This window comes from Apostichopus japonicus, chromosome 19 (genome assembly GCF_037975245.1).
Source record: "Apostichopus japonicus isolate 1M-3 chromosome 19, ASM3797524v1, whole genome shotgun sequence".
NCBI lineage: Eukaryota > Metazoa > Echinodermata > Holothuroidea > Aspidochirotida > Stichopodidae > Apostichopus > Apostichopus japonicus.
In genome coordinates, this window is record NC_092579.1 from 8,231,866 (window position 1) to 8,258,436 (window position 26,571).

At 36.5% G+C, this 26,571-nt stretch overlaps 2 protein-coding genes across 3 annotated transcripts; one reads left to right on the top strand and one right to left on the bottom strand.

Annotated features, from left to right (window-relative positions):
• On the top strand, nt 1-11,466 carry LOC139959881 (uncharacterized). The gene is made up of 3 exons (XM_071957789.1): nt 1-694; nt 8,215-8,520; nt 9,041-11,466. The coding sequence occupies exons 1-3, from the start codon at nt 289-291 to the stop codon at nt 9,784-9,786; spliced, it is 1,458 nt and encodes a 485-aa protein (XP_071813890.1). The 5' UTR covers nt 1-288; the 3' UTR covers nt 9,787-11,466.
• On the bottom strand, nt 10,388-25,921 carry LOC139959880 (tektin-3-like). Of its 2 annotated transcripts, XM_071957788.1 has the most exons (7): nt 25,795-25,921; nt 20,979-21,668; nt 18,186-18,256; nt 16,309-16,452; nt 13,812-14,034; nt 13,204-13,358; nt 10,388-12,487 (listed from the first exon to the last, which is right to left on the bottom strand). In XM_071957788.1, the coding sequence occupies exons 2-7, from the start codon at nt 21,648-21,650 to the stop codon at nt 12,265-12,267; spliced, it is 1,488 nt and encodes a 495-aa protein (XP_071813889.1). In that variant the 5' UTR covers nt 21,651-21,668; nt 25,795-25,921; the 3' UTR covers nt 10,388-12,264. The 2 variants fall into 2 exon arrangements, with proteins under 2 accessions (XP_071813889.1, XP_071813888.1); XM_071957787.1 differs by lacking the exon at nt 25,795-25,921 and having other exon boundaries at nt 20,979-21,866.
• Nucleotides 25,922-26,571: the final 650 nt, after the last annotated feature.

Sequence of the window (26,571 nt, forward strand, 5' to 3'; positions counted from 1 at the left end):
GGGCTAGTCTTCAATGCCTTTATCGTTTACATGTGTTTATCATCACCTATATTTAATTACTGATGATATGACAGTTTTCCCACAAATTCAACTTGCTCAAGTCTCTAATATTTTTTTGTTTAATCAAGTTCAAACGACTTCCTTGTCTCTTGGCGTAAACAATTGTTTTCTATCATTCGGCCTGCTTCGCTCATAGAAGTAACATTTATTGTCTATATATGCACACTGAAACTTTCTCATCTTTAGCTTAGTGGAAACGTGAAAGGAATTATATAACGCCTTGAACGGATGGCGACTACAAAGTATAACTCTATATGTATTTCTACTGAAAAAGTTACGCCTTCCGCCAAAAAGTTTCCTGTGGCTTTTTGGCTGATCGTTAAAGGCCTTTGGCTGTTCCATTACAAATCGGTCGTTCAAGACAGAAAATGCTTTAAATGTAGCGTCCATAAATTGATGAGGAACAGGAAAGAGCGCCTCCGACCAGACGGCCCACCAAGGACCAAGGTTGAAGTGATTGATTCGTTGCTTCTGTCTTACGATAGAAACGACGACAAACGGTTTCGGAAGGAAGAGGCCAAATCGAATCTATCTGTAAATATTCAAGATGGCGATTGTGAGGTCTGTGAGGTCTGTGATACTGAGTGGTGGGATTATTTTGGCAGGACCTGTAGATATACGGAAGAAGACATCGGTGAGTAATGTCAGTTATTCAAATACTGCGACAGGTGATATTGTCTGATAACGTAATGTACTCGTAATTATGTACCATAAAAACATCTCTCTCGAGAGAGAAAAACACACCATAAGAAGATCATGGATTTATGGCAAGTACGGTACGTCCGGGGATTGGGTGCACAAAAAAAAAGTCACAGAAATGACGAAAACAACTGTGAAAGGATGTTATAGCCTATGGTGTGATGATCTCCCAAACGCCTATATACTAAAACCTGAAACAACAACATTTCTGAAAGGAAGGAATTTGGAAGAAAGAAAGAAAGAAAATAGGACTCGAAGCTTTCCAACTAAATATTTGTATTCAGGTAATATTAGCATGTTAAATATCTGGGCGACAAGACTTTGATAATCAAATTGATCAATAAGCCCTACTCGTACAGTAATCTTCATTTTTTCTTGAAAAATAAATTATCTCGGAAACTCGGAAACTCTTTTAACCAATAGTGGTAATTTTAGCGCTTATGGTCGGTATTAAACTGTAAATAATTGTTATTGAAATTTTATATAAACTGTTCCTACATGGACAAACGTATACACGCTGCCTTTGAAAATCTAACAATACTTCTGCAGTCGTTATACATAACCGTATAATAGCAATAAGCGGTTCAAGCGTGTCAGTGACACATGGCACCCAGGATTGGTTCATACATTTTGAGCCAACGTATCACAACTGCTAGTCACATTTCTGCACGAAAATAATTGGATGGTTCTAACATGGCTTATGCCTAAAGTTTGTTTTAGTTTACTACTAACAACTGGTTTTTCTAATTGAAAACTGAACAGCTGTACTTCATATCCAGATTATGACGGTGCCCTTTTCTCTAAAGTGACACCATTATGGTTTTAGTAAAGGTAAAGGCCCAGCTCTCTTTCTTGGACCGGGCCAGCATTATTCCATTGGTCGTGAATTATCAAAGGGGCGGGGGGGGGGAGGGGGTGTTGAGAGACCAGTTCTCATAAAACGGCACCGACCGAGGAGCTAACGACTTCATCGAGTTAGTATTAGAACTTCAAGCATTGAATACATTTCAAGATATTACTAGCTTGAAACGTTGCAAGTTATGAAACATAACCTGAGCCCAACACATTTTCTCCTTGTTGGATTATATAACAGTCATGTCCATCTAAAGTAAAGATCCTTTATTGTAATAAAGAAATATGGGATTGTAATCCCTTGTTCATATCATTGTCTAATAATAACGGTAAGGCAGAACAGAACAGTTCCGTTTATAGTTTTGTACAACCATACCACGCAATACACTCTGTACTAGCCTTTACATGAGTTACTGGAAGAATTCACAAACAATGGCATTCTATTTCGTGTCTTCAATATTTTATGGATATAGTCAAAGTTATCATTTATTGATTGCTCTTCTGTTGATATCTTCTGTTTTGAATACTTTCCAAACAATTAACAATACAAACAGATTGAAAGTGAAACTGAATTGTATTACTTTTAGGTCAGTAGGTTATATTCACCAGAGAGCACAATAAACAGAAAACTGAGTTACCATCAAGCACGACAAAAGCAAGTGTGTCTTTTCCCGATTTCTTCAAGCCTCTGTTATATAACCTGGCTATGTATGAGGATGCGGGAAGAGGGGCGGGGGAGGGGGGGGGCCACTCCCCACAAAAAATGACACGTGAAATGGTGAATATATAGATTATCTTTTCATTTATACATATATATTTGTATATTTGTATTTGTATATTTATTTGTTTCATCACAATTTAGAGTGTGACGGGAAGTCTCCTATAAAGCCTGTAAGGCTTAACAAAGTATGATCCCCAAAAAGAAAAAAGAAAGAAAAACTTAAGAATAGAAAAAGAAAAGTTAATAGTAGCATCTACAATGATGAAATAATCGAATTGACTCTACTTGAAATTAATAATGTTAATAAGCAAACCTAACAATCTTTATAATGATCTTAATCGCAAACACACACAAGAATAAATCCATCAATAGTGAGAAATAATTACAGTTTGGAGATTCCTTTTGAATACAGACTAAGAAGGCTTATTCTTAACATTATCCTGGAGATTATTCCACGTTTTTATAGCACGAATACGAGGGTTAAAAGAACTTAAAGTACTTCGTTGGGATAAAACATGGGCGTTATTACAATGGCGTGTTTGATGGTTGTGGATTAGTCTATTACTATATATAAAATCTTTAAAAGCCTCGGGTAGCAATCCATTCCATGCTTTATATGCAAATGTTGCAAGCTGGACTCTTATAATATCATTTAGTTTTAATAAATTTAATCTTTTGTATAATGGGCTAGTATGATCACGTGGTGCAGCATGTGATATATGGCGGATAGCTCTCTTCTGGAGGACACATAGGTGATTAAGATTTGTAGAATAGGTTCCTGACCAAATAGTCGTGCAATAAGTTAATTGGTGTAAAATCAGAGTTATATAGAGTGTTCTGAGTATATTTGGAGGTAAATAATGTTTTAATTTGCATATAATACCAGTATTTCTAGCCACTCTGTTACAGACTGCTGATATGTGATCACGCCACGAAAGTTTATTGTCTATGTGTACACCCAAGAACTTAGTAGTGTTAACCCGATTAATAATTTTATCATTCATGGTAATATTGTGATCCCATCTGAATGAGTGACTAGCATTAAACACCATATAATTAGTTTTTTCTATATTAAGAGATAATTTGTTTGCTGCAAACCAGCTGGAAAATTTAGTTAGTTCAGTAGAAACAGTTTTATGTGATGAGAGTCGATTTTGGGAATCGAAGAAAATATTTGTGTCGTCGGCAAATAATATTGTTTTAGCAATATCGGAGACATTAACGATATCATTGATATAAACTATAAATAGTAATGGACCTAGCCTAGAACCCTGAGGAACTCCGCAAGCGATTTTAGCAAGTTCAGATTTAGAATTTTTATATAAAGTGTACTGGTATCTATTTGAAAGATAACTATCTAGCCAATTTAGGGTTGTTCCTCTGATACCATAAAAAAAAAAAAATTACTTAGTAATATTTTGTGATCGATGGTGTCAAAAGCTTTGGATAGGTCGAGAAATACGCCTACACAGGTATTATTCTTATCAAGACTATTATAAATATTGTTGACTGCATCTGCTAAAGCTAATTCTGTAGAATGGTCAGGACGAAATCCGTACTGCTCGTTATTAAGAACATTATATTTACATAGAAAACTGTATATACGATTAAACATTAATCGTTCAATGATTTTTGAAAAGACTGACAATAAAGATATGGGCGGTAATTCTCAAAATGACTGGGGTCTCCTTTTTTAAAGATTGGTTTTACCTTTGCTATTTTAAGCTTATCCGGAAAAATGCCGGTGTTAAAAGAAATATTGCAGAGATGAGTTAAAGGCTTTACAATGTATGGGATAACTTGTTTGATAATACATGGCTTAAAGTCATCATAGCCTGCTGCTTTGTTTGGTTTCACATTTGTGTGAGCAACTTTTAAAACTTCTTCTACTGTTACTGGATATGTAAATATGGAATGGCATACCTTGTCATTATTATGTAAAAAATGTTCCGCTTTTAGTTTAATATTAATCTTACTAGCGAGGTTATAACCAAGATTTACAAAGTATATATATATATATATATATATATATATATATATATATATATATATATATATATATATATATATATATATATATATATATATATATATATATATATATATATATATACATATACATATTTATAATATATATATATATATATATATATATATATATATATATATATATATATATATATATATATATATATGTGTGTGTGTGTGTGTGTGTGTGTATATATATATATATAATGAATTTACTGAAGTTAAAAAACATTGAAGCTCTTAAAGTGACCACCAAAAATGGTATTGGTTTCAGTGTCAAACACTGTTAACATTCTATACCTAATTGAAAAGTATAAAAGGAAGGTTTCATATATTCCATTGGCACTGTGACATCATATAGATTCACAAGATGACAGCACCAAGCACGAGTTTTTAACGAACTATAATATCTCCCAAAGGGAGCATCCTTAATAAATCAAATAAACAAAAGAATGATGATAATTAGAGGGTTGCAAACCTTTAATTCTGACGTCATCGTCTTTGAAATGGACAATAGTTGGCGTTTTTTAATATCTAACCGGTAAAACAATGTTGTTTTCAGGAAAGCAAAATAAATTTCGTTAATTAGACTCACGTAAGGTTAATGATCATATCGTATTTCCGCGAACCTCCCTCAAATAACTAATGTCTACATCGCTATCACATGCACAAACAGCTCAAGAAATACACAATTTTTTTTTTTTCTGTAAGTAGATAAGTTAATGACGCTCTTAATTCTCTGAAATGTGTGATTTCCTTGTAACGACGTTCCTGAATTCGATCACTTGATACAATGACACAATATTAATAAATATAATATATATATATATATATATATATATATATATATATATATATATATATATACGTATTTTAATTTATATAGGTATGTTTATTTATATATGTATATTATATATGTACATGTATATTAAATATTTATATATATATTAAATATTTATATATATATATTAAATATTTATATATATATATATATATATATATATATATATATATATATATATATATATATATATATATCCTGGGTAATCTGTGTGACCATAATAAGAAAGCTTGAAGGGAGTCGTAGTGATCCTTAAAGTACGTTCACACTGTCATAGTCTCAATAAGGATATGGCTTTTCTTTCCGGGTTCAAGCACTTTGAGCAGTCTGGGGGCTTACGATACACTAACGTGATTTCAATCACTCTTTTTACACGTGACGAATATTTATATATATATATATATATATATATATATATATATATATATATATATATATATATATATATATATATATATATATATATATATATATATATATATATATATATATATATATATATATATATATATAACAACGTGAAGAATACCAACCAGAATAAATAGAAAATGTGCATATAACGATAAAAGGAGGCTAATATAAAGTTTAAAAAAAAAACAATCATTCCTGTTTATATTTGATTAGAACGATTCGTACAATAAAAAACTGTAATTACACATATACAATACAGAAATATAAAAAAAGGATCCTGGTGTAAATCTCCCAAGTTACGTTAAACGAGAGCGAAAGCAATAATTTTTTGGCTCAAAATAAAGGATATGCATATTTGTGTTTCGGTTGTTTTTGTTCTGATCTCATTATTACTCATATGTTGACAGAAACGCATAAGAGTCAAAATATATCAATTAACCCACGTGAAAATGAGGTTTAAATAAGTCCAGAATTATGCCTAGCTAACCACCGACGCAATGCCCGGGTCACATCTGCGCGATTCAACACGCGATTCAACTCGCAACTAAAATCACGCGAATCAGAAAAGTTGCGCTGATTAGGACATTGCTCTATTGCAAATCGACGGCGCAACTTTTATTGCGCAACAAGTTGATACCCGTGTCTAACTACGCGATTCAACCTTCAATTGTATTGCGAGTTGAATCGCGTGTTGAATCGCGCAGATGTGACCCGGGCGCGAAATTATTTTTCCCACTTCGACGCGGCCATATTAGCATAATGGGCGTGGACTATCGGTCGTTGTTACGGCTTATTGGTCCACGTCACAGACTATGAAGTGATATCTCTCGGGTGTTTGTTTGGGTGCTGAAAGTTCTCAATTAAGTTACATGTCAGGGATTCTAGTACACGTACCAGTATAATAAATAGTATAGTACAGAGGGACATTGCTATTTAGGCATAGTTATAGCAGAAAGCTGCTACTCTAACAGTAACAGCTCCCTGGTTATAGTTAATACAGACGCAAGTGACAACTGTTTAATAAAATGGGTAGAATATTTCAAGTCCGTAACAATACGAACTAATGATGAAAGCACGTAGGCTCCTTACTGCCGTTTAAAAGGGGGTTCATTTATAAATGAACAAATAATTTAGAATGATGGATAAAACAATATGGGGCACAATAGAATACATGTATCTTTGTAGGTTTCTAGCATTGAAAGGTCAGTGGGCCTACCTGGTGTAATATGAAGTATAATAATCAATACCACGGGAGGTTCATTTATAACTTTCCCAGACCCTGCTGTCACGGGAGGTTCTTTTCCAAACTTTTCCAGTTTGATTTTGTGATGGAATTTACCTCAAGAGCTCCATAAGACCCGATTGACTGGGAGGAGCAGTCGCACATCATCATGGATCTCATGAAGTCATGTCTTAGGCCTGAGTATATTAGGCCTGAGTATATTAGCTGAGTATATTATTAAAGAGCTATACGTAAGAGCTCGAAGTCGAAGTCACAAACTTGCCGGCCTGTGACGTATTTCATAAGCCACGCCCATGTGGCCGCGTCGAAGTGGGAAAAATAATTTCGCGACCCGGGCTTAAGAGTAAACATAAACATAACGAATGTATACACTAGCATGCATGCATGGACGAAATCCGAATTTGTATCATAAGTTCTCAGTTAGATGCCTCCTACATCAAACCCATCGTTTAGCTGAAACAAAATGTGTTGCATACTAGTGTGTATAATAACCTGAGGGATGGAGGGGGGGGGGGGGTGGAGGGGTGAAATGCACGTGGTAACACAATGCCATGAATTGATTTACCATTTCGGGGGTCGCATAGTAAAGAAAAAAGTATATATGTGTATATTATTGTTATCGCAAACAGGAAGCCGATCGATATCAAACTTTGGCTATTGGATGTACATAGCCTTTACCTGGGTATTGGAATTCTAGCCACCGTGAGTGATGACGTCATAACGTCCGCCGTCAAAGCTCAAATAGCCACATCGTGCGATGAGATATGCAAGGCTAGAAGGATTGCCAATCATATTCATATTACTATTATCTTAAAGCAGTTATTTGGGTTGGTTTTGAAACTTTCCCGAAACCATTTGTTATTATAAGATCGCACTCACAATGTAGTTCTATACTAAATGAAGAAACCTAAAATGTTTGAAAATCTATGACATTAATTTGTAATGTGCTTTTCTGGCGAGGATAGGCTGAGAATCCAAAGTAGTATCACTAAATTATTCGCTGTTGTGTTGGTACGGTGGGAAATTTATGGTCGTCTAACGTTGCATCATTTCCAAGCTTCTTAGTGGAATGTTGCTCGTGGAGTGTTAGCTCAGTGGTTAACGCCGGTGCCTTCCAATCATAAGGTCCCCGGTTCGAGTGACTCCAAGATTAATGTATGTCGTCCAGTTACAGAGTTGTTGACAATTGACAATTCATAATCACGGACGTTAAATATGAATGTAAGAGACTGACTTCGGTCAGCTTGCGGCTTTGATAAGCCAACGAGGCTTCTTCGCGAGCTCCTGCTTGCAGGAGGGTCTAAAATAAAAATAAAACAAAAAGGTGCAAGCGGTTATACGTTTGGATTCTCTCAACAGGTGTCACGCGATGGAACCATAAAGGAAGCGGTCTTCTCTCCATGGGGATGATAACCGTTTTCCTCTCAGCAAGTTTCTACGACATCATTTTCAACATGGTAAAAATGTGGGCTCATTCTGAAGAAATCATCAACTTAATCAATAAATTGTGTTTGCTGACGCTTCTTGCGTCATACTTTTTGGTGGCGCTGTTATCAAAACTTCGAAGTCATATGAAAGGGGATGTTCCTTGCCTTGCGTGGGCGACAACTTGGAACGTGAGATATCTCATTAAAAGAGCTCAACTTTTGGATTTACCGACTAAAGGTTAGTTTATTTCCATTATCTACAAAAAAAGAAAGAAAGATTTCTCAGATATACAGAAAAGTCAATAAAGGTTTTTTCTTCTTTTCGTACACGCAATTAAAGTATGTACACGTAATGAACACTAGAAAAAAATATGTTTTTAATATTACACGACAGCAACCATGAGAGGAAAAAAAACAACCCGGAAGAAAATTCCAAGAATTTCATGTTAAATATGCCTATTTATTTTTTATATATTTAAATCTCGTATCAGCTAATCTGAACATTGATAATTTTCGAGTAATATATGAATGAAAACCCCTGACTTACAATGTGAATGTACAAATATTTAGGCTTTAAACTTTGAGGTTATGGATGGAGTACTCAACACGTGACTTTAAATATAATATCAATCATAAAAAATGTTCTAGTATTACACGGATAGGTAAATTTTCCGGTATTTAAATTTCTTGTTTTTTTCTCACATTTTTCCATCGGTCTCTTTGAAATGACTTTCCTTTATTTTTATTTTCTTCCAAAGGAATGCCTGGTAAATATTTTCTCTTCCTCTGTATGCTATGGCCGTTCTTAAACTCTTGTTACCGCGCCATCATTTATTTCTACCTAAGCGAGTGTGAATTTGACAGTCACGTGGTGACGACTGCCCTCTTTGGAATTATTATGATGGAGACTTGGGGACTGTTCGTCTACCTCATCTACTTCATCCGGGTATCATTCCAGAGGCAGTTTTCTCTCATCCTAGTGTACCTCCGGGATTTCGAGGGTCACATTGATCGTTGCCGAGGGGCGATTCTATGTGCATTTGCAGATTATAACCTATTTAAAACTTTCTGTAACGGATATTTCTTGCTAACCTTCCCCGTGATCGTCATTGGATTGACGTCACACATCACATGGCAGTACTTACTTTATCAAGTTTGTGCGACGGACTTGTCGATCATGAAAACTCAAAATTTTCTCCGATGGTTAGTACTGTCCGAGATATCGATGGCGCTCTTCTTATATATCTTCGCAAGTGGTGGCATGAGTGTCAACTACCTTGGCCTACAGTTACATTCGAACGTTTTGAAGTTAAAATCAGCAGCGCATGCTCTCTTTTGGGATGAAATTGTGCAAGTCGTCGATACGACGAACAGAGGGTCTCAATTATTGTACCTAAGCGTATTTTTCTCAACTGTTGGTATCTTTATGTCGCTTCAATTTAATGATCAAGATGTCACGTATATGAATGCGCGGTATAACACAACAAATATGACGATTTGCTGAAGTTGAGTGGATAAGGTTTCTCCTCTTCTTTAAAGCGAAGCAAAATCAATTAACAGCATATTGGGATTAATGATAGAGGTGTTTGTTTTGATTAACTTCTTTATACAACAACCTTACGTGGCATTGTATTGTATATCGTACAATACAATTGAATACATTACACATAATTGCATGCATCAATAATTATTAATTTAAGTATAGATTGTTCTGAAAGTTGCATTTCTGAAATTACTATATAACTTCTTTCACGACGGCGGATAAGGATCAAATAGAAACCAATCAAGGAGTAATAAACTCCATATTTGATAACAAAAATACTATTTCTATGGATCACGAAGTTCTTTAATTTTATTAATAATTTTAAACTCATCAAGATTAGTCTATTATAGTATAGAGTACTTCGTACTTTAACTCATCAGGCCTAACTGTATAAAACTGTATGTATATGCTTTATAAATCTAACTTGACCGTTTTTGATAAGTCACCCTTTTCACTTGCTTTTAGATTGAAATTATATTCTATAAGAAAGTTCTATTCTTTCTATTTCGAAATGGATGCATCAATAGATGTGAAGCTCAAAAAATGACAAAAATGAAAATAATTAGCAGTTTCAGTGAAAATTTTATTGTAATTTTTTACGTAAATTTTTTTTGTGCATTATTATTCCACATCAAATTGAGGGAAGGCTGGTGAATTACATATTTACAAGGCAGTAACATCTCAATTAGGTAATACACGTATGTATGGCCAACGGAAACGGAAGTTCTGCTTGCTCACAGGAACAAGCTGTTTGTAACAAAATATGCATTATTTATTAAAGCTGTGGAAACGTATACCATTTTAGGCAACCTTTTATGTGATGCATACTCAAAGAAGGTTACTCAAGTCTGGTTTTGATAATGGGTTGTTTTGGATATATATATATATATATATATATATATATATATATATATATATATATAAATAATATATATATATATATAAATATATACTCCACCTCTTCTTTTCCTCCCATCCCCCCCCCCCCTCCTCCTCTCATAATAAATAATCCACACTACTAAAATAATACAAAGATCCTACTGCTGGCGGTTTCTATATGATGTAGTTTCTTTGAATTATTCTGTTCATATATTAGTAAAATACATGCCAGCGATATGAATATTAATAAGCAGGAATGTATACCATTTTTGTATAAAGGTAAAAGAAAAGGAAAGAAAGCGAATATTGTTCAGTACTCGTTATAGGAATGTATAATGAAAAGTTACTCGATTAAAGCCAAAATATACAATAACCGTCATCATCTACCGAGATTTTTATTTATATTCTTAAATTAATCCGTGAGTTTATTTTACATCAGATAAAATGTGCATCACTTCCACTATACTACTTGAATTTGATACTTAGTGGACCAATATCTCGATATCCCCCTCCCCCTTCCTTGAATCAAATCTTTCGCCTGCATATTTATTAACTTAATTGAATTAAATATGAATAAACAACAATAATTGGAAGCCAAATCACAAAGCTGGATAAAAGATTATATTCGGGGATAGCACACATGTCGGGGAAATTGATACCTCGTTATGGCTCAAGTATGCATGGTTATTGCGACTATACTATAGCTGCTTAAACATTTAACACTGTTGGATTTTGTCTCAAATGGCAGCCGATGAAGCAAGGGGAACCCTAGCATTTACGGGCCACTATTAACACATCCAAGCAAGACAAACCAAACTTCTCTTTCTATACCCCTGCGAATATTTATTAGTGGAGAGAGGGGCGGGTGCGAGCGGGGGAGGGGGGGGGGGGTTGGCATGCGGTGTCTTGGGGCTGAAGATCGTGTTAATCTGTCACTTTTGTGTAGCCAACTTGTCTTCTTCTTGTTGATAGCAATGAACTTTTGATAAAAATTTAAAAATGTTCCTCTGGAGTAAAACGGTATACCAGTGTGTTATAGGGTATGTTTATAGGGTATCGTAAATTTGAACCCAACCACCAGTTTAACACCTCTTGTACGATTCCATATTCGGCACTTTCTCATCCACCAATGTCGTTATTGTTTAAATTTTGATTTAGCAGTGAAGGGTCGAAATGTATAGAGCAGTGAAAATTATCATATCCGAGATTTTGCCCAAAAGACCAAATAAGTTTATGGCATTAATAGTGCCAAAAATAAACATATTTGATTTTCTGTCTTCAGTCGAAATTGTTTTCTTGCCCCGAAAAAGACTCTTTATGTCTTGAACTCCATTACTGTTTTAATTTACAATTGTCTTTATTTACATCACGTGATCAATTATGTTGAATTTCAGCTCATTTAAATTATCAATTGGAAATATTTTCAAATCTAATTACAAGGATATGGTTTAAGAGATTTAAGATATCTGTTTTAAACTGTAAATTGCTTCTTCTTTCTAAAATATTTTAAGTTAATACGTGTTTTCCTGTTTCTTCTTCTTCTTCTAAACAATGATTAAGTCACTGGCCGCGGTAACCAGCCAGCTTGGCTGTCGTTGGGTATGTTCTACGTAGCCCCATGCACTTCTCTTTGTCTAGGTACAGACTGTTGTTCTTCACTTGCAGGTCGTGTTCTAAGGTACTCTTAGTGCGAACCAGCTCCTGCAGCGCAGATTCGGCAGCTCGCAGACGGTTTTGAAGAATGTCAACAGTTTCGTAGATTTCACCAACTTCACTAACGAGTCTGAAAATTAAAAAAAAAATATATATATATATATATATATATATATATATTCAGTATATGAAATTAAAATCATGTTTTGTTTCCCATATTTTTACTTGTTACTTCTCTATGCTGTTAAGTTTGTTTCTTTACGTATAGTATAGTGTTTCCGGGTGATTACACCTACAAGATGTTTGCAAGCTTTTTGTAATCACTCCCCAGTCTCAACTATGGTTGTATATTGTTTTGTATTATATTAAAGATGAAAGAGTCTGAAAAAAAGTTTTATGAAACGAAACGAAATGGAACGGAAATGGAAAAAAAAACATGTATTGAATGATATATATTGTGGGAAAGTTCAATTTTGATTGGTATAATATATATATAATATGTTAGGTAAAACCATATATGAGGTGTATTATGCGCCTCCTTACTGAACAATGTAATGGCATATATTATACATTGACGACATTGTTACTATTTCTTTCATTTTAACTTTCCATTCACTTTTCTACTTCACACTTAATGGATAATGTTGCATCCCTCCTGTATACAGTCCCGAGGTAAAACAAATAAATAAATAAATAAATAAATAAATAAAATAGCGTGAAAAATAAAATTACGGATATATATCTGATTATCAGTTTGTTACTATGACGTCACACCAGTTTGCTTCAAGTTCACCTTTTGGTACTTTTTCGGACGTTTGAAGATCGCTTAATCAATGAAGGGCTTACCTGTGCTGTGGTTGATCCCTGCAGAGTTCGACATTAGGGCGACGGGTACGGTTCTCCAAGCGGCTCTGTGCAACTTGCATGGGCGCCTCCTTATCCTTGATAGACTTGCGTAAAAGTGAAATGTTATTCTCCATTTCGTTGATTTCTTGCAAGACCTGCGTAAAATGAAAAAAAGTCAAAAGTCAAAACTTCATGCATGATTATGTACGAGAGCTGTGTACAATGAGGCTAGGCCGCGCCTAGGGTGACCAATTTTTGCATTCTTTATTTTCCAAGTCCCCAGCATATTTTCCCCGACGCCTTACTTTATCCCGGGTGCTATAGGTTTTTAGCACCTCCCCCCCCCCCCCTTGTCGTGTCTCTCGCCACGCCCTGTATACAGATTAATTTTATACTGCATGTTATGCTTTATCATTCCAGTACAGGTATTTATCCTTCGTCAGATGGCTATATAGTTTATACGTTAGGTTACTTAAAGCTAGGTTACTCTCAGGAGCCAATCACTATATGGTAACATGCCTTTGTCGATGTGTCTGAACACAATTATATATATATTAAATTTTGTTTTGTGTTACCTCACTGGTGTATTTCTGAGTAATACAACTTACCTTAGCCAGATGGTTTTGGATGCTATTTCGTGCATCCATTGTTTCGGCAATTCTTCCGTCGAATGAGACATTAACGTTATTGTGCTGAGTCCACATTTCGTTCGAAGTCTCCTGCATGACGCTATCGGAGTCTGATCTCAAGCCCTTCGAGGCATTCCTTTCTCGCTGCGAACGTAAGATGTTGTCATTGCTAAACTTAGCCCACGACTCTGGTAAGGAAACACTTTAAGGAAAAATAAACCAAAATAGGAATGAAAACTAAAACTAATATAAAATAACAGGTTATACGTTCTTCTAATTTGCATAATAAAACCCTCGATAGTAAGCTGCATCATGATGGTTAATTTTTTAAGGTAATATTTCTGTTTTATTGTCGAAAATGTGATTTATTTTACATAAACATTATGACGTAGACTTGAACAAGTAGAAGCGTAGTTTGTAGTAACTGAGGGTGCACCACTTCGATATAGCAATAAACAATGACATTATGTGACAAAGCACCACTTACAGTGTTTGGGGAAGTACAATAATTAAAAGAAATTGTGAGATGCCAGCAGTCTTTACAACTTACTTTAGTTTAGTATATCGGAAAGAACCTATATGATACCCGTTTTAAAGAAATATCACTCACAACAGAGCATGGGCATGAATACGTAACAACCTGGTCCAATTCTCAACCCTTGTGACCCCGTATACATTGATAATAAGTGTGCAGGCCAAAATGCTAACAAAATCTACAAGAGTTACTATAGAAGGGGCAGTTGTCACACCATTGGTATAGCGCCCCCCCACCTCCGACTCCCCCACTCTAAAGAAAACACAGACACACAAGAAAAACAAAACAAACAAGAAACACAATACTGTGATGCTGAAGGAATGACCTACAGCGTAAACACGGCGCACCTGGTGGTTAAATGTTTGCATAGAAAGTCTCAAGTATCTTATACTGGTCAAACAAAACGTTGTTTATAAATGACTGTATTTCAACAATGATGATGTTAGTAAAGAGCCCCTCTTTCTGTTCTTGAAAGAAAACATCTGTGAGACGGCTTGAGTGGTCTATGGTTTAAACTCACTCTATTCATGGCAGACGGACTATTTATTGATTTTCTGGTAGCGAAGAGTTCTGTTTCATCGCTCTGCATTCCTCTCCAGTATAACATTGTGGCGCGCATTAGCAGACAACTTGCTATATTCGATACGACAGATAAGGTATCCAACTTTATAGTATGATTTCAAAAACTATGCGTCACGGTCAACGACCACGAAACGCACAGGCTGTATCGACTTCATTCATTTTCATGGGTGATTTCTGCAGGCAGTCTACACTCTGTACAGCCTAGTATCAACATATTTTAACATACACAATTTTTACCAAGTCTGTACAATGATGTGCAGTTGATTACTTTGCAGTTTTGTTACAATATTATAACGACAATATATGTACAAACTGAGGTTCAAACGGTAACATTAGTGTCATATTCCATTCGATTGACCGATATACGCCATGTTCATCGTAAGGCCCTCAGAAAGTAACATTTTGCTTATCCTTCCCTAAATACCTCTCTGCTCTAAATTTGGTTTAATTTAACGACAGGGTAATGTGAGGTGATAAGAGATGGTTTGGAACTATGATGGAATGATCACATCCCGACCCCAACCCCCACCCCAACACCCACCCTCGTATAAAATAATAGAAGAAATAATAATAATATCAAGATGACCAGAAAGTTTAAGATTCTAAGATTTTTTATTTGTAGGTACAGCCTGTATATACAAAGAGAGGGAGACCTTCGGATGTGATCGTGACCTATTCATATTCTCAAGGGAGTTTCGAGCTGGGGGAGCGTTGCCATGACATTGCGATGGCAACAGCATGCAGTGTATCAAGCCATCCGTAGCGGAACCGGATCGATACACATTGAGTATTTAACACAATACCATGATAGTAAATCCTGCTTAGTTCATTGCATGGGTTTTGTAAACAATGAAAGAATGGAACACGCTCACGAAAAGGTAAACAATGGGAATTGTCGGAAAGGTGCTAATGGTTTCTGTTTTGCAATATACCTAATGCTACATGTTTGCAGGAATATCACTTAGTAGATAGGGCCTAACATTGTTGAATGTAACTGCAAATGCCATGTGTATGCATGCAACACTTTTAAAAAATAGCTTAGAGATTTCCTTACGTGACCATTCTCTATGGGACTTGCATTATCTACATATAGGGAATTAAGACCAACCCCCCCCCCAACCCCCATTCCCCTCTCCGCTACCAGTGGCATCGTTTAATTCACAGCTATAAACTAGCTGCTTTTAGCAAGTTAACTAGTCTAGCTGCTTGTACATCATTGATGATGACGTGTACACGATTAACATATCAGGGAAAAAAAAACATAAACGAAAATGAAAGAAACAGAATCAAAAAGAAAAGAAAATTTTAACATCAACGAAAAAAAATAGAAATGAAAAGAAAAGAAGCATAATATCTTACGTTTGATCGATTCCTTCGACACCACGATGAAAACCTAATCCTGGGCTGGTGTTACTCAGCTGGTGACATTTATTGTCGATGTTTATGGCTCTGAATTTATCCTGTAAGTCCTTTTCCAGTTCATGTTGTCCAGCACGGTTCATACTGAAAAATGGAGGAAGATAAATATAAAATTGCAACAACAAAAAAACCTCTGGAGAAGCACAATAGCATGTTGTTTACTATTACGTATACGGCTTAACCATTCAGTAAAATGATTACTAAAATGTTTCGAGTTCATTAATATAGGCTATGTGGTGTATGAAACCTGGATCAAAACTAATTACGTTCCCAATTGAGTGAACTAAATCGGGCTTATTAATTTAGTTACGTCTCAGCACTAGTTCCCTTTCATCAACGTTTCGGCCATGTTATCATAAACATGGTATGTCTAGCAGAGTTGATGTCATTAATTTTAATTAAAGAACAAACAAACGTGCCGGGAAAACAATAACGTACATACGTTGAGAGATCGGGTCTCTTGTCGTTGAACCATGGCACTTTTTTGAAGAGATCATTTTTCCTGAAGTATATTATGAATTAAAAGAAACGTAATTCTTTATCCCACATTTCCCTCAAACCCCCTCCTAGTTGACCCCGATCCAGGGACTGTAATGCCCACTGACCCCTCCTGGACACAGTGACGTCACCAAGAGGTGGCCTGGGGGTGGGGACGTGCCCTCCCCCAGATGCGTTTTGTAGTGTTAAAAATAAAAACAAAAACTTTTATCTGCCTCAAATTAAAAACATAAATATCGGACAGATTAGGCCGGAAACTTCTTGAACATAAAGTTATTCAAGCAAAATTGTGTACCAGATTGCATCTAAGGACCGTTAATTAATCAAAAATTTCCCACCCCTCCCCTTAGACCACTCCCCCAAATAAACATTGTGCACCCCCCTAATTAAGTGCTGTGCCCCCCCCCCCCCAACATTGAAATGTCTGGCGACGCCACTGCCTGGTCTGCACAAGCGTATTAGTTAAATTTTGGGAAATGCTCAAATGACAACCAGGTTGAAATAGTTCAATAGATGTGGTTTTGCCACGCCGTTGCAATGTAACCTATAGCAGTATAGACAGCTAGTCACATGAAGATTGTCTGACCCCTAAAGTAGCAAGGTCAAGTCCACAACGTTAATATATAACACATACCAAGAAGATGCGGCCACACGAAGAGATATAGCTAATATTTAGTATTTTTACTACTATTCCGCATGTAAGGTTATCGTTGTTAGACATGCTGGTACGCTTTGTGGTAATACAATGTTCCAGTTGCTGCTATTTACAATAAAAACCGTAATTACTATGCAAGTCGGTGTACTGTTCTTAACTGTGTTTTGGGGAACCTTGGGAGAATAGCATTAATTACAGGTGTTAGGTATGATGATATTGTGGAGAAGTGTTGGTGTGTGTGTGAGGGGGGGGGGAGGGGTGGGTGTGGGGTGTTAAGTGGTACAAGCGGGAAAGAAAAATGTATTTGGAAATAAAAAAATATTAAAATTCGTGGCCATTCACCAATGATATCATATTTCATGTTTACAAAAAAAAATTAACGAGATGAAGCACGGAGGTTGCGATAACGCTAACAAAGTTTGCATGACTATTTAAAGAGGGTATGTCGTTGTTCAAAGAGGGTGGGGCGTTAAGTAAAAGAAGATTGCCACAAGATTGCCAGGACATATTCACATTAATTAGAGTAAATAAAGGTAAAATTTCGGATCTGGTTAGTTGGGACAACAAAATAGAACAACCACTGCGCACTCTCTCGCACACAAATCGTTACTATTTTAAAACTCTGACGTCATATGACGTGTCCAACGTTTCACCTTTAACTTACCTCAGTTGCGTGTTTGCTTTGTCAATCATTGCCTTCAGCTTATCCTGACTTCTACGGATGGTGTCTACCTCCTGAACGAGAAGAAAACAAAATATGCCACCCGTGATAATCGTTTTCAGTTTGTACACAACATAACAAACAATGAAACAAACAATGAAACAAACAAACAAACAACAACGGGGGGGGGGGAGGGCATATATATATATTTATATATATATATATATATATATATATATATATATATATATATTAACCATTGACGTCGGGTACCTAGATAAAGATATAAATGTGACTTTCACGATAATTATGACCGTCAGAACGAAGGAAGCATAATCGATCATCAAACAGTTGTCATGGTGACTAGTCGCTTTTCCGGATGTTATTAGTCGATGAACGGACAAGACAAAGTATAGGAAAAGACAATTTTAGAATTTTTCATAACAACTTCATCGCTTATAAATCATAGTCATTTTCAAGACATGTGCAAACAACATTCTATTAAGAGATATGTCAAACTTTGATTCATTGTATCATAAAATTGGAAGATAATAAAACAGGCCGGCCGCTTGTATAAGGGATACATAGTTTTTATTAGGTTCACAAAACTGTATTGTTGGCTTATAATAATGTGACTTGTAATACAATACTCGAACTTTACATGGCAGAGTACTAATGAAAATACACACAGTATATGTTGCTTAAATATTGAACACCAAAGTCACAACAGGAATGGTGAATATAAACACAGAGTTTAGCGGTTTACAGACAGATTAACAGAGTTCAATACTTCTTTATTATTTTTTATTTCTGAATAAATGTGTGTGTTAATTAATGTACCTTCGAATGACCGCAGTTATAATACTCATCCCTACCGTTTCTTAGATTAGTTCATACGGTCTGTTATGTCAGGATGTTAACCCAGCTTGATTAAAATGTTACTGCCCAACGTAAACACACAACTTTCACAGCGAAATATTCGATAAGTCTTTTTCAATGTGCGCATGCTCGGTTTGCAGAAACGTGCTTGCGTTATTGTCTTATATTATCAGTGTATAGTTGTATTTGGTCCTTCAGCTGACGGGGTCACCCGTTTGATTATTCCCATTTCCGCCTCCCTTCCCCTGTTTTGTACCCCTTTTTAACCCTATTACTAAACAACTTTAATGGGCCTATAATGTACTGTTGAGGAAATACTGAAAACGACTTTTGACAAGCTTTAACCTTTAAAAAGTCCGAAAGTCAACAATTTGTCCACTTTAGACATCAGTGTCATTGGCTCCAATGACAATCGATGGTGTTTGATCTAGTGGTTAGTTTTGTTTGATTAGACACTGTCATAAAAACAGATAAGTAAGGGACGAAGTACCAGCGGTTGTCACGGTAACCGAAAACTAATAAGCCCACCATACACTGAAGATATATAGCTGTTCTTGAATACGATATTTTATGAATGGATATTAATTGAAAACCCATGATAAAGAAGCTGCCATACGGTTTAACCATTATTTGTACACTGCTTCTTTATGTGCTACTGTCTGTTTTCAGAGAAACTGCCAATAAGATGAAAAGTCGAAATCTGCGCATTATAACGTCAAATCGTCAGAATAGCATATATGGAGATACTGTGTTATATTGCACTGTTAACCTTAACAACGTGTAAGCGGATTCTATATACAATAGTGGTATGGCATTTTACTCAGTTTAAGGTAAATCGTTTGCACTGCTATACTGCTGGTGAATACGAAAGTAGTTATGGGGAATTTATGCATGTTTAACTACTTCATTTTTTTTTAATGATATTAACACAATGACATTTTTTTACTGTTGCAAACAATTTTAATTATTATGTGACTATGTAACACTGTCCTTTCCTAATCTATGAATCGTCACCTCCAACCTATAGGCTGACATTAAATTCAACCTCTTATACACACTGTCATACAGTATACAAGTTAATGTTACGAATTTTCTCCAAAATCTTTAACTGCTCTGTAAAGAAAACATTTACTTTCATCTGGTACATAAGTGTTTAAATTCCCCCACCCCCCTCCACTTCCCTTCTAATGAATCATGCTGGGGAAGTTGCATATTATTTAAAACGGTTTTATTTACACTTCACAATCATATTGGTAAAGAAAAATGTGTAATTTATTATGAATTTCGTAATACGCTACTTGATGAAATTAACCCCCATACAAGGGCGTAGGAACCGGGGGGCTGGGGGGGGGGGCGCCAGCCCCCCAGTGAAAAATGTGGAGGGGCGGAAGTATCATTCCGCCCCCCCGCTTCGCAAGTCAGAAAACCCCTTTTTCATTTCCAAATGAGAAAAAAAATCTCATTTGGAGCACCAAATTGCATCTAAGGCCAGGTGAAAATGCAAAATTAAGTTTACAAAATGGAGTGGGTGTTGAAGTGTGCTATATTGCACCAAATTGCATCTGAGGGCACCTGGAAATGCAAAAAAAATCCAAAGGGGAGGGGGAATCCCCCTCCCCTTAGACCCCTCCCCAGGCCGGCCATAAGTCTTCAGCCCCCCCACTCAAAAGTACCTTCCTACGCCACTGCCCCCATATGTGACGAATGGGATTGACCCTATTTAATTTCCAACCCCTTCCCCCACCCTCCGGCATATCCATATCAAATATGGCAAGGGGGGTGGTGTATATTGACGATTGAATCATGCAATTATTCGACAAAAGCATTCCACATAAGCAGTTGTTGGCAAATAACCTCTAATATAATTAATGAGAAAGAAGAAGGGTAGAAAATAAATTAAAAATTAAAAATTCTCACCCTAAGCAGTTCCTTTTCTACGGTGTCGTTGACCAAGTCGATACCCTGTCGGTTCTCACGGTTGAAGAGGCATTCTTGGGCTATCTGGAGAGGTCCCTCTGTCTCCTTCAGGGCATTTTCCAATCTGTTCTTCCAAGTGTTGAGATCATTAACTTCTTTGGCCATCTCATCCAATTCGTGATTTAACTCGGACTTCCAGAAGTTGACATCCTGAAGACGGTTCCCGAGATTTTTGCTCGATGTCTGTTGGGTTTTCACGGTCCGAGCATCGGTGTCGTGGCAGATTCGGATATTCTCGTCTCGCAGTTTCTGAGCTGAGCTGCGGGTCATATCGGAGGTCCTGTAGTTGGTATTGTTGCTCTTGAACCAGTCAGCAGGGGTGTACTTTGAGAATAGGGCGGTGCGAGCAGAAGGCATTAATGGGGGTACACGGGATACAACGTCATCCCGGTATAGGTGGCTGGGGTTGATTTCAGGGGCGCTGATCGCTACCGGCATACTCTTCTGGCTTCCCCGGTAGTATGTGCTGGGTTTCCACGGTAGATTCAGGGAATGGCTAACGTTGAAAGGTGGGGCGTAGCTCTTGTATGAGGCCTGCATGGTGCTTTGTAGAGGTGGTAGGTAGCTGGTTCCTGTTCCGACTCTTGGTGCCGAGAAATAGCTCGCTGTCATAGTCTGTCCGTAATAATCCTGCATGGTGGAAATAATATAGTTAGAATCAAACTCCAATGGAAGAGAAACGACTTTGATCGCTGAAATTGTTCCGATGTAAAGTAACTTAACGCAGTTCTGGGATATGATTTGTGACACTCATGTGCAACTTGATCAACACTGGGAGTGCGAACTGTAGACCCGCTGGATATAGAAGCTGATCTAGCTTTGTGTTTATGGAAACCATGGTGCAAGTACATAGGTCATATGTTGTCTCGTACAGACTACAAGTTCTAAGTAGGCGGGGCTTCTTGGCTGGCCTTTAGACTTTGGTTGCTAAGGACGCTATTCATCGTTCTACGGTGGCCCGTTGAGTGTGTTTTGTTCTCCTTTGTATTACTTGTCCATATAGCGTGAGTTGAATTTAAACAAGTCATTGTTATATAAATCTTTAATCCGAAGCCCTGAATACGAATGTGAAAATTACAATAAATGCGCGGGACGAGTTCGATAAAAGAAACACATGTACTAAAAGCGGTTTCTTAGCAACTTGTCTTTGTTCGCGAAAGTGGATCAATAAGAGTAACTTTGTAACACTTTGTTAGCGTATCGTTTCTGAAGAATGTCTTCAAAGGGTGGTGGATTTAATATTCATGATAGGTGATGTGTTTAGAATTTGACTGGTGTTTCCTGGTGGCAGGAAGGAACAAACTGGACACAATTCCCTGGTAATGAGGTGTAACCTGAGAGGATTAAATGGAAACTTCACACACTATATAAACTGACTGGACTGTATATAGGAACTTTAGCTTGATGTTAGAAGAGATAAATTTAATCTTAATCCCTGATAATAAGAACAGCACGCAGATTATTCGTGCTTTGAAAAGTGTTCAGGTTATCCATCAAAGAACTTCATGCAGATGGAGTTATCGGGGGTTGATGATGGAGGAAATAAGTGATGCGGGAAAGGGATGAGGAAATTTGGAACAAAAGACAAATAGAATACGCTGATCATTAACTTATTTCATTGTTTTAATATCCATGTAGAGTCTACTAATTATGTTGATATTTATTTCAAACAATATGAACGACATCAATGAAAATGTTACAAGTATACTTCAGGCACCCCGTACATTGGTATGTGAATAACAAAGTAATCATGTAATCGAAAAATAATATATGCAATTGTTCTAATTAATAACCCAAATTTGACCGAATTCACGCGGAAGTAAACCAAACTATAATAAAATACCAAATATATCGTTAAACTAGTTTTATGAGCAGAAGAACTATAATATGAAGAATATTATGCATGGTTATTTGGATTTAAAATAGACGTATCTGAACATTTAATTTATTTGATATAAAATATAATTTCAAATATCATATGAGAATAATTAAAGCTGAGTTCAAGTTATCTGAATGTTCATTTAAATCGGATCGGATGTATAGACTACAAGTATCGTTATCAATGTAGTTTCCTGTATGCATGGGCGATAGAGGTGGTAGGGACGGGGAGGGGTTAAAAAAAATAACATAAAAATGCCAATTAGATTGAATTACATTTTTTCATTTTTGTAATAATGCAAAGTGAAACCTTTTGTTATTTTTATGTGCACGCTTGATGATTAATTGAAGAAAATGTCATTAAGGACAGCCGTTTGTTCACAAACATTCAAATCATGGAATTTGGGGGACGGAATATATAGAGTGAGTCGTTAACAACCCCCCCCCCTCCCTACACAGACACATATTTCACATACGTAATTAAAGCAATTCCGACTATTCCATTTTAACCCTATCATTAGACCACATTGTTGGAATACTCATAAATGAAAATGCCCCCTCCCCACCCATGTATGTCTTAAAATGCTGGAATATATTGCTTTGAATTTATCTGCATTATGGATTTTATACCTTAAACCATAAAGTAAACTCAAGGGTGGGGTGGAGAGGGGTGGGAGGAGTGGGGAGGGAGGAGTGGGGAGGGATGGGGAGGGGTGGGAGGGGTGGCGATGGGTTGGGGAGTTGGGATCTCATTAGAAGAAGTTTAGATTTGAAGATGACGTAATGACCCACACGGGATATAGGACGTTTCAATTTTTATCTGACAAGTTCTGGAGAAATATTATATTTCGAAATATCTACTTTCTTAACAAAATTTCTACTATTTCGTTATGAGTTCCTGCCTTTCCTGGAACCCTCGCAATATTTATTCTATTTCTACTTTCGATATCAATCGAAAATTGTTAAATTGTTTTATCGACCTTTTTTCCTCGAAATTTCGATTCTGTTTCAAAATCTGTTTCAAAATAGTTTCAGAATGCTTCCTCGACATTTTGACTTTTTCTTCTATAAAATGTTTAACTTTTTAATCGCTTTTCTCGAAGTTTCGACATGAACTGTCGATAGACAAAGCTGTGCTTCGCAATTTGGAGTTGATGTTTTATCTCGGAATTTCAACATTTTATCTTGAAATATCGGCCTTTATTCTGACTTTTGTATTAAATATCATGCATTTTATGAAAACAAAATTTATATATTTAAAAATACATAAAAAAGTCGACAGTTGTATATTTAATTTACCTTATTGGAGTAAAATCAATAGTCTAGAAGAAAAACAAAGAAACGCACACATAAAATAAACACAGACAAAGAAACACATAGCTGTTTATTTAAATCATGTGTGATATGCAGTGATATGCAGTTTATCAAGGCTACGGGAAATATTATACAGTATCTTTTGACGATCATTTATTGTTTTTACTCTATTTCCAATCATAATAGATAACAACAATAAAGCAAACATCTGCAAAGACTAATGAATTATATAACACAAACTTAACAAAAGTCAGCTGAAGTACATTTTGTATTATGTATCTGAAATGAAACCGACGAATAATAATACTAATTGAAACATCCTGCATCCGTCATTGTGTTTCGCTAATATAATATACAATTTGATGAAATACAGTAATGTCTTGAATGAATCAGGGAGTTACAACTCCCTGCTTAAAGGACGTGTTCAAAATGAGCACAAAAATATAAGCATTGAAGTAATACTTCCACGATATAGTTAATTTGTACACTACAAAGTGATGTACATATAGGTAATGATCATAGCGGGGTACCGTATACCCAAGTAGAAAATCTATGGAGTCTGGAGGTAACAGCAGAGTAAATTTTGAAGGATGCGCAGTTGGGCAGGTGAAGGGTTGCTAAGGATACGAGAAGGTGTCGAGGTGACTGAAGAATGGGGTCTTAATAACCATGTGATTTGACTACCGTGTAACACTTATACTTTTATAGAAGCATAGGCGTAGGAGCTTAATTTGATTGGGGGGGGGGGGGGGGCTGTAACGACTTGCCCGAAAAATATAACCAAAATTTTTCGCGCGCTCCGCTCTCGTTCAACATGTTAACGTGCATCTCATATAGGCATTCATCGGTTATTACATCACATGCCAATAACATACAACCATTTTCCGTGTTAGTATGTTAGTACCCTTCCATATTGGTTAGAATTATTGGGGAAGTCGTTACAATAATAATGATAATAATAATGTAAATTTAACGATTGAAAACAACATTGCAAATTCTTCTTCTTTCAGTAGGTGCCCGGAAAATTCTTAGCATATTGGCCGAATTTTCACAAAACATTTGGGTGGGGGTGGGGATGCATCCCCCAGCCTCCCCCCGCCTCCTACGCATATGTATAGAAGTAATACCCTCTTTAGACATATATGCGCGGAATGATACTAGGCCTATAGTGTGTATTTACCCTATACACCTAGCCTACACACTCACAGGCAAGTTAAAGCAGCAAGCAATGCAGCCTATACACTCACAGGCAAGTTAAAGTAGCAAGCAATGCAATGTTATGTGACGCAACGAATCAAAAATATTTCACTAAAACGATGCCGAATAGAGGGAGGTCAGGAACGGGGTAAGGGTAGGTACAGTAGGTAGGTAGGGTGTGAGCATTTGTGAAATCGGGTCGGGAGGATTTGTATGCCCTATTGTAAATAACTGATGCAGGCCTAGCTAGTAGTGATTGCAACGACTGCAGTAACTTACAATGTTTCTAAATACGTAAAAAACCTGACAGTGAAAGAACATTTACAGGGATAGGGTGACGTAGGGTGGGATTAGATGCGCTACTCACTGTATGGTAGGTGACCGTTTGGCGGTTGTATACAAGGTTGTGCCGTTTGAAGTAAATGTGTCGCTCCTATCTCTCTGTGCTCGAAACTAACGATATCTCACGTACAGTTACTATACTGTGCTGGAATATAATGCGAAGATATGTTTCGTGGTACTGCTATTATTACGCAATAGCGCGTATGACGTCATGCAGCGTTTCGGGCGTAAACCTTGAACAAGTTTCACTATGCGGCGCACATAATAACTTCTGTACCCAAATATACGTAGCGCTGAGTAAGCGTGTGCTGTATTCGGCGCTAGGAATCAATTGGCACTGGAAGCCGGGTACTGTTGCTAAGTAACCACCTTATAGTTGTACCAGCAGTGCGTGCCTGTCCCAGCGCTACTAGCCTAGTATACATAACTATCTAGAGCGTAAGACTTTGCAGAAATAGCTTGGGGTTCTATTAGCGAACGTTATTGTACGACGTGTAGACAATATACACCGGTCTGGAATTGTAAACAAAACTATATGCGTACATTATATCAGTGGAATTCTATGGCAAAGAATCCGTATAGCGCCGTAACATATCTCTATATCATGGCACGCATTAGCAGCCGACTACTTGTGCGCACGCACTGATATACATAAGATACAATGCTATAACGTATGGCTTTAAAAACTACACTAGCATAAGACCGAGCCGCGCTCAGGCTCTCGATGCCTCCGCCACAAACAGAATATAAATAGAGGGCGGCAGGATAGTTTTCAATTTATCAACCTTTTTCATTTTATCAT

Coding starts and splice junctions, on each gene's coding strand:
- LOC139959880 (XM_071957787.1), bottom strand. CDS start 21,674: ATGCAGGATTATTACGGACAGACTATGACAGCGAGCTATTTCTCGGCA. Junction 18,257..20,978: donor TAGAAAAGGAACTGCTTAGG/GTGAGAATTTTT, acceptor CTTCTCGTTCAG/GAGGTAGACACCATCCGTAG. Junction 12,488..13,203: donor AGGGATCAACCACAGCACAG/GTAAGCCCTTCA, acceptor TTTAATTTTCAG/ACTCGTTAGTGAAGTTGGTG.
- LOC139959881 (XM_071957789.1), top strand. CDS start 289: ATGGCGACTACAAAGTATAACTCTATATGTATTTCTACTGAAAAAGTT. Junction 695..8,214: donor ATATACGGAAGAAGACATCG/GTGAGTAATGTC, acceptor TTCTCTCAACAG/GTGTCACGCGATGGAACCAT. Junction 8,521..9,040: donor TTTGGATTTACCGACTAAAG/GTTAGTTTATTT, acceptor TTTCTTCCAAAG/GAATGCCTGGTAAATATTTT.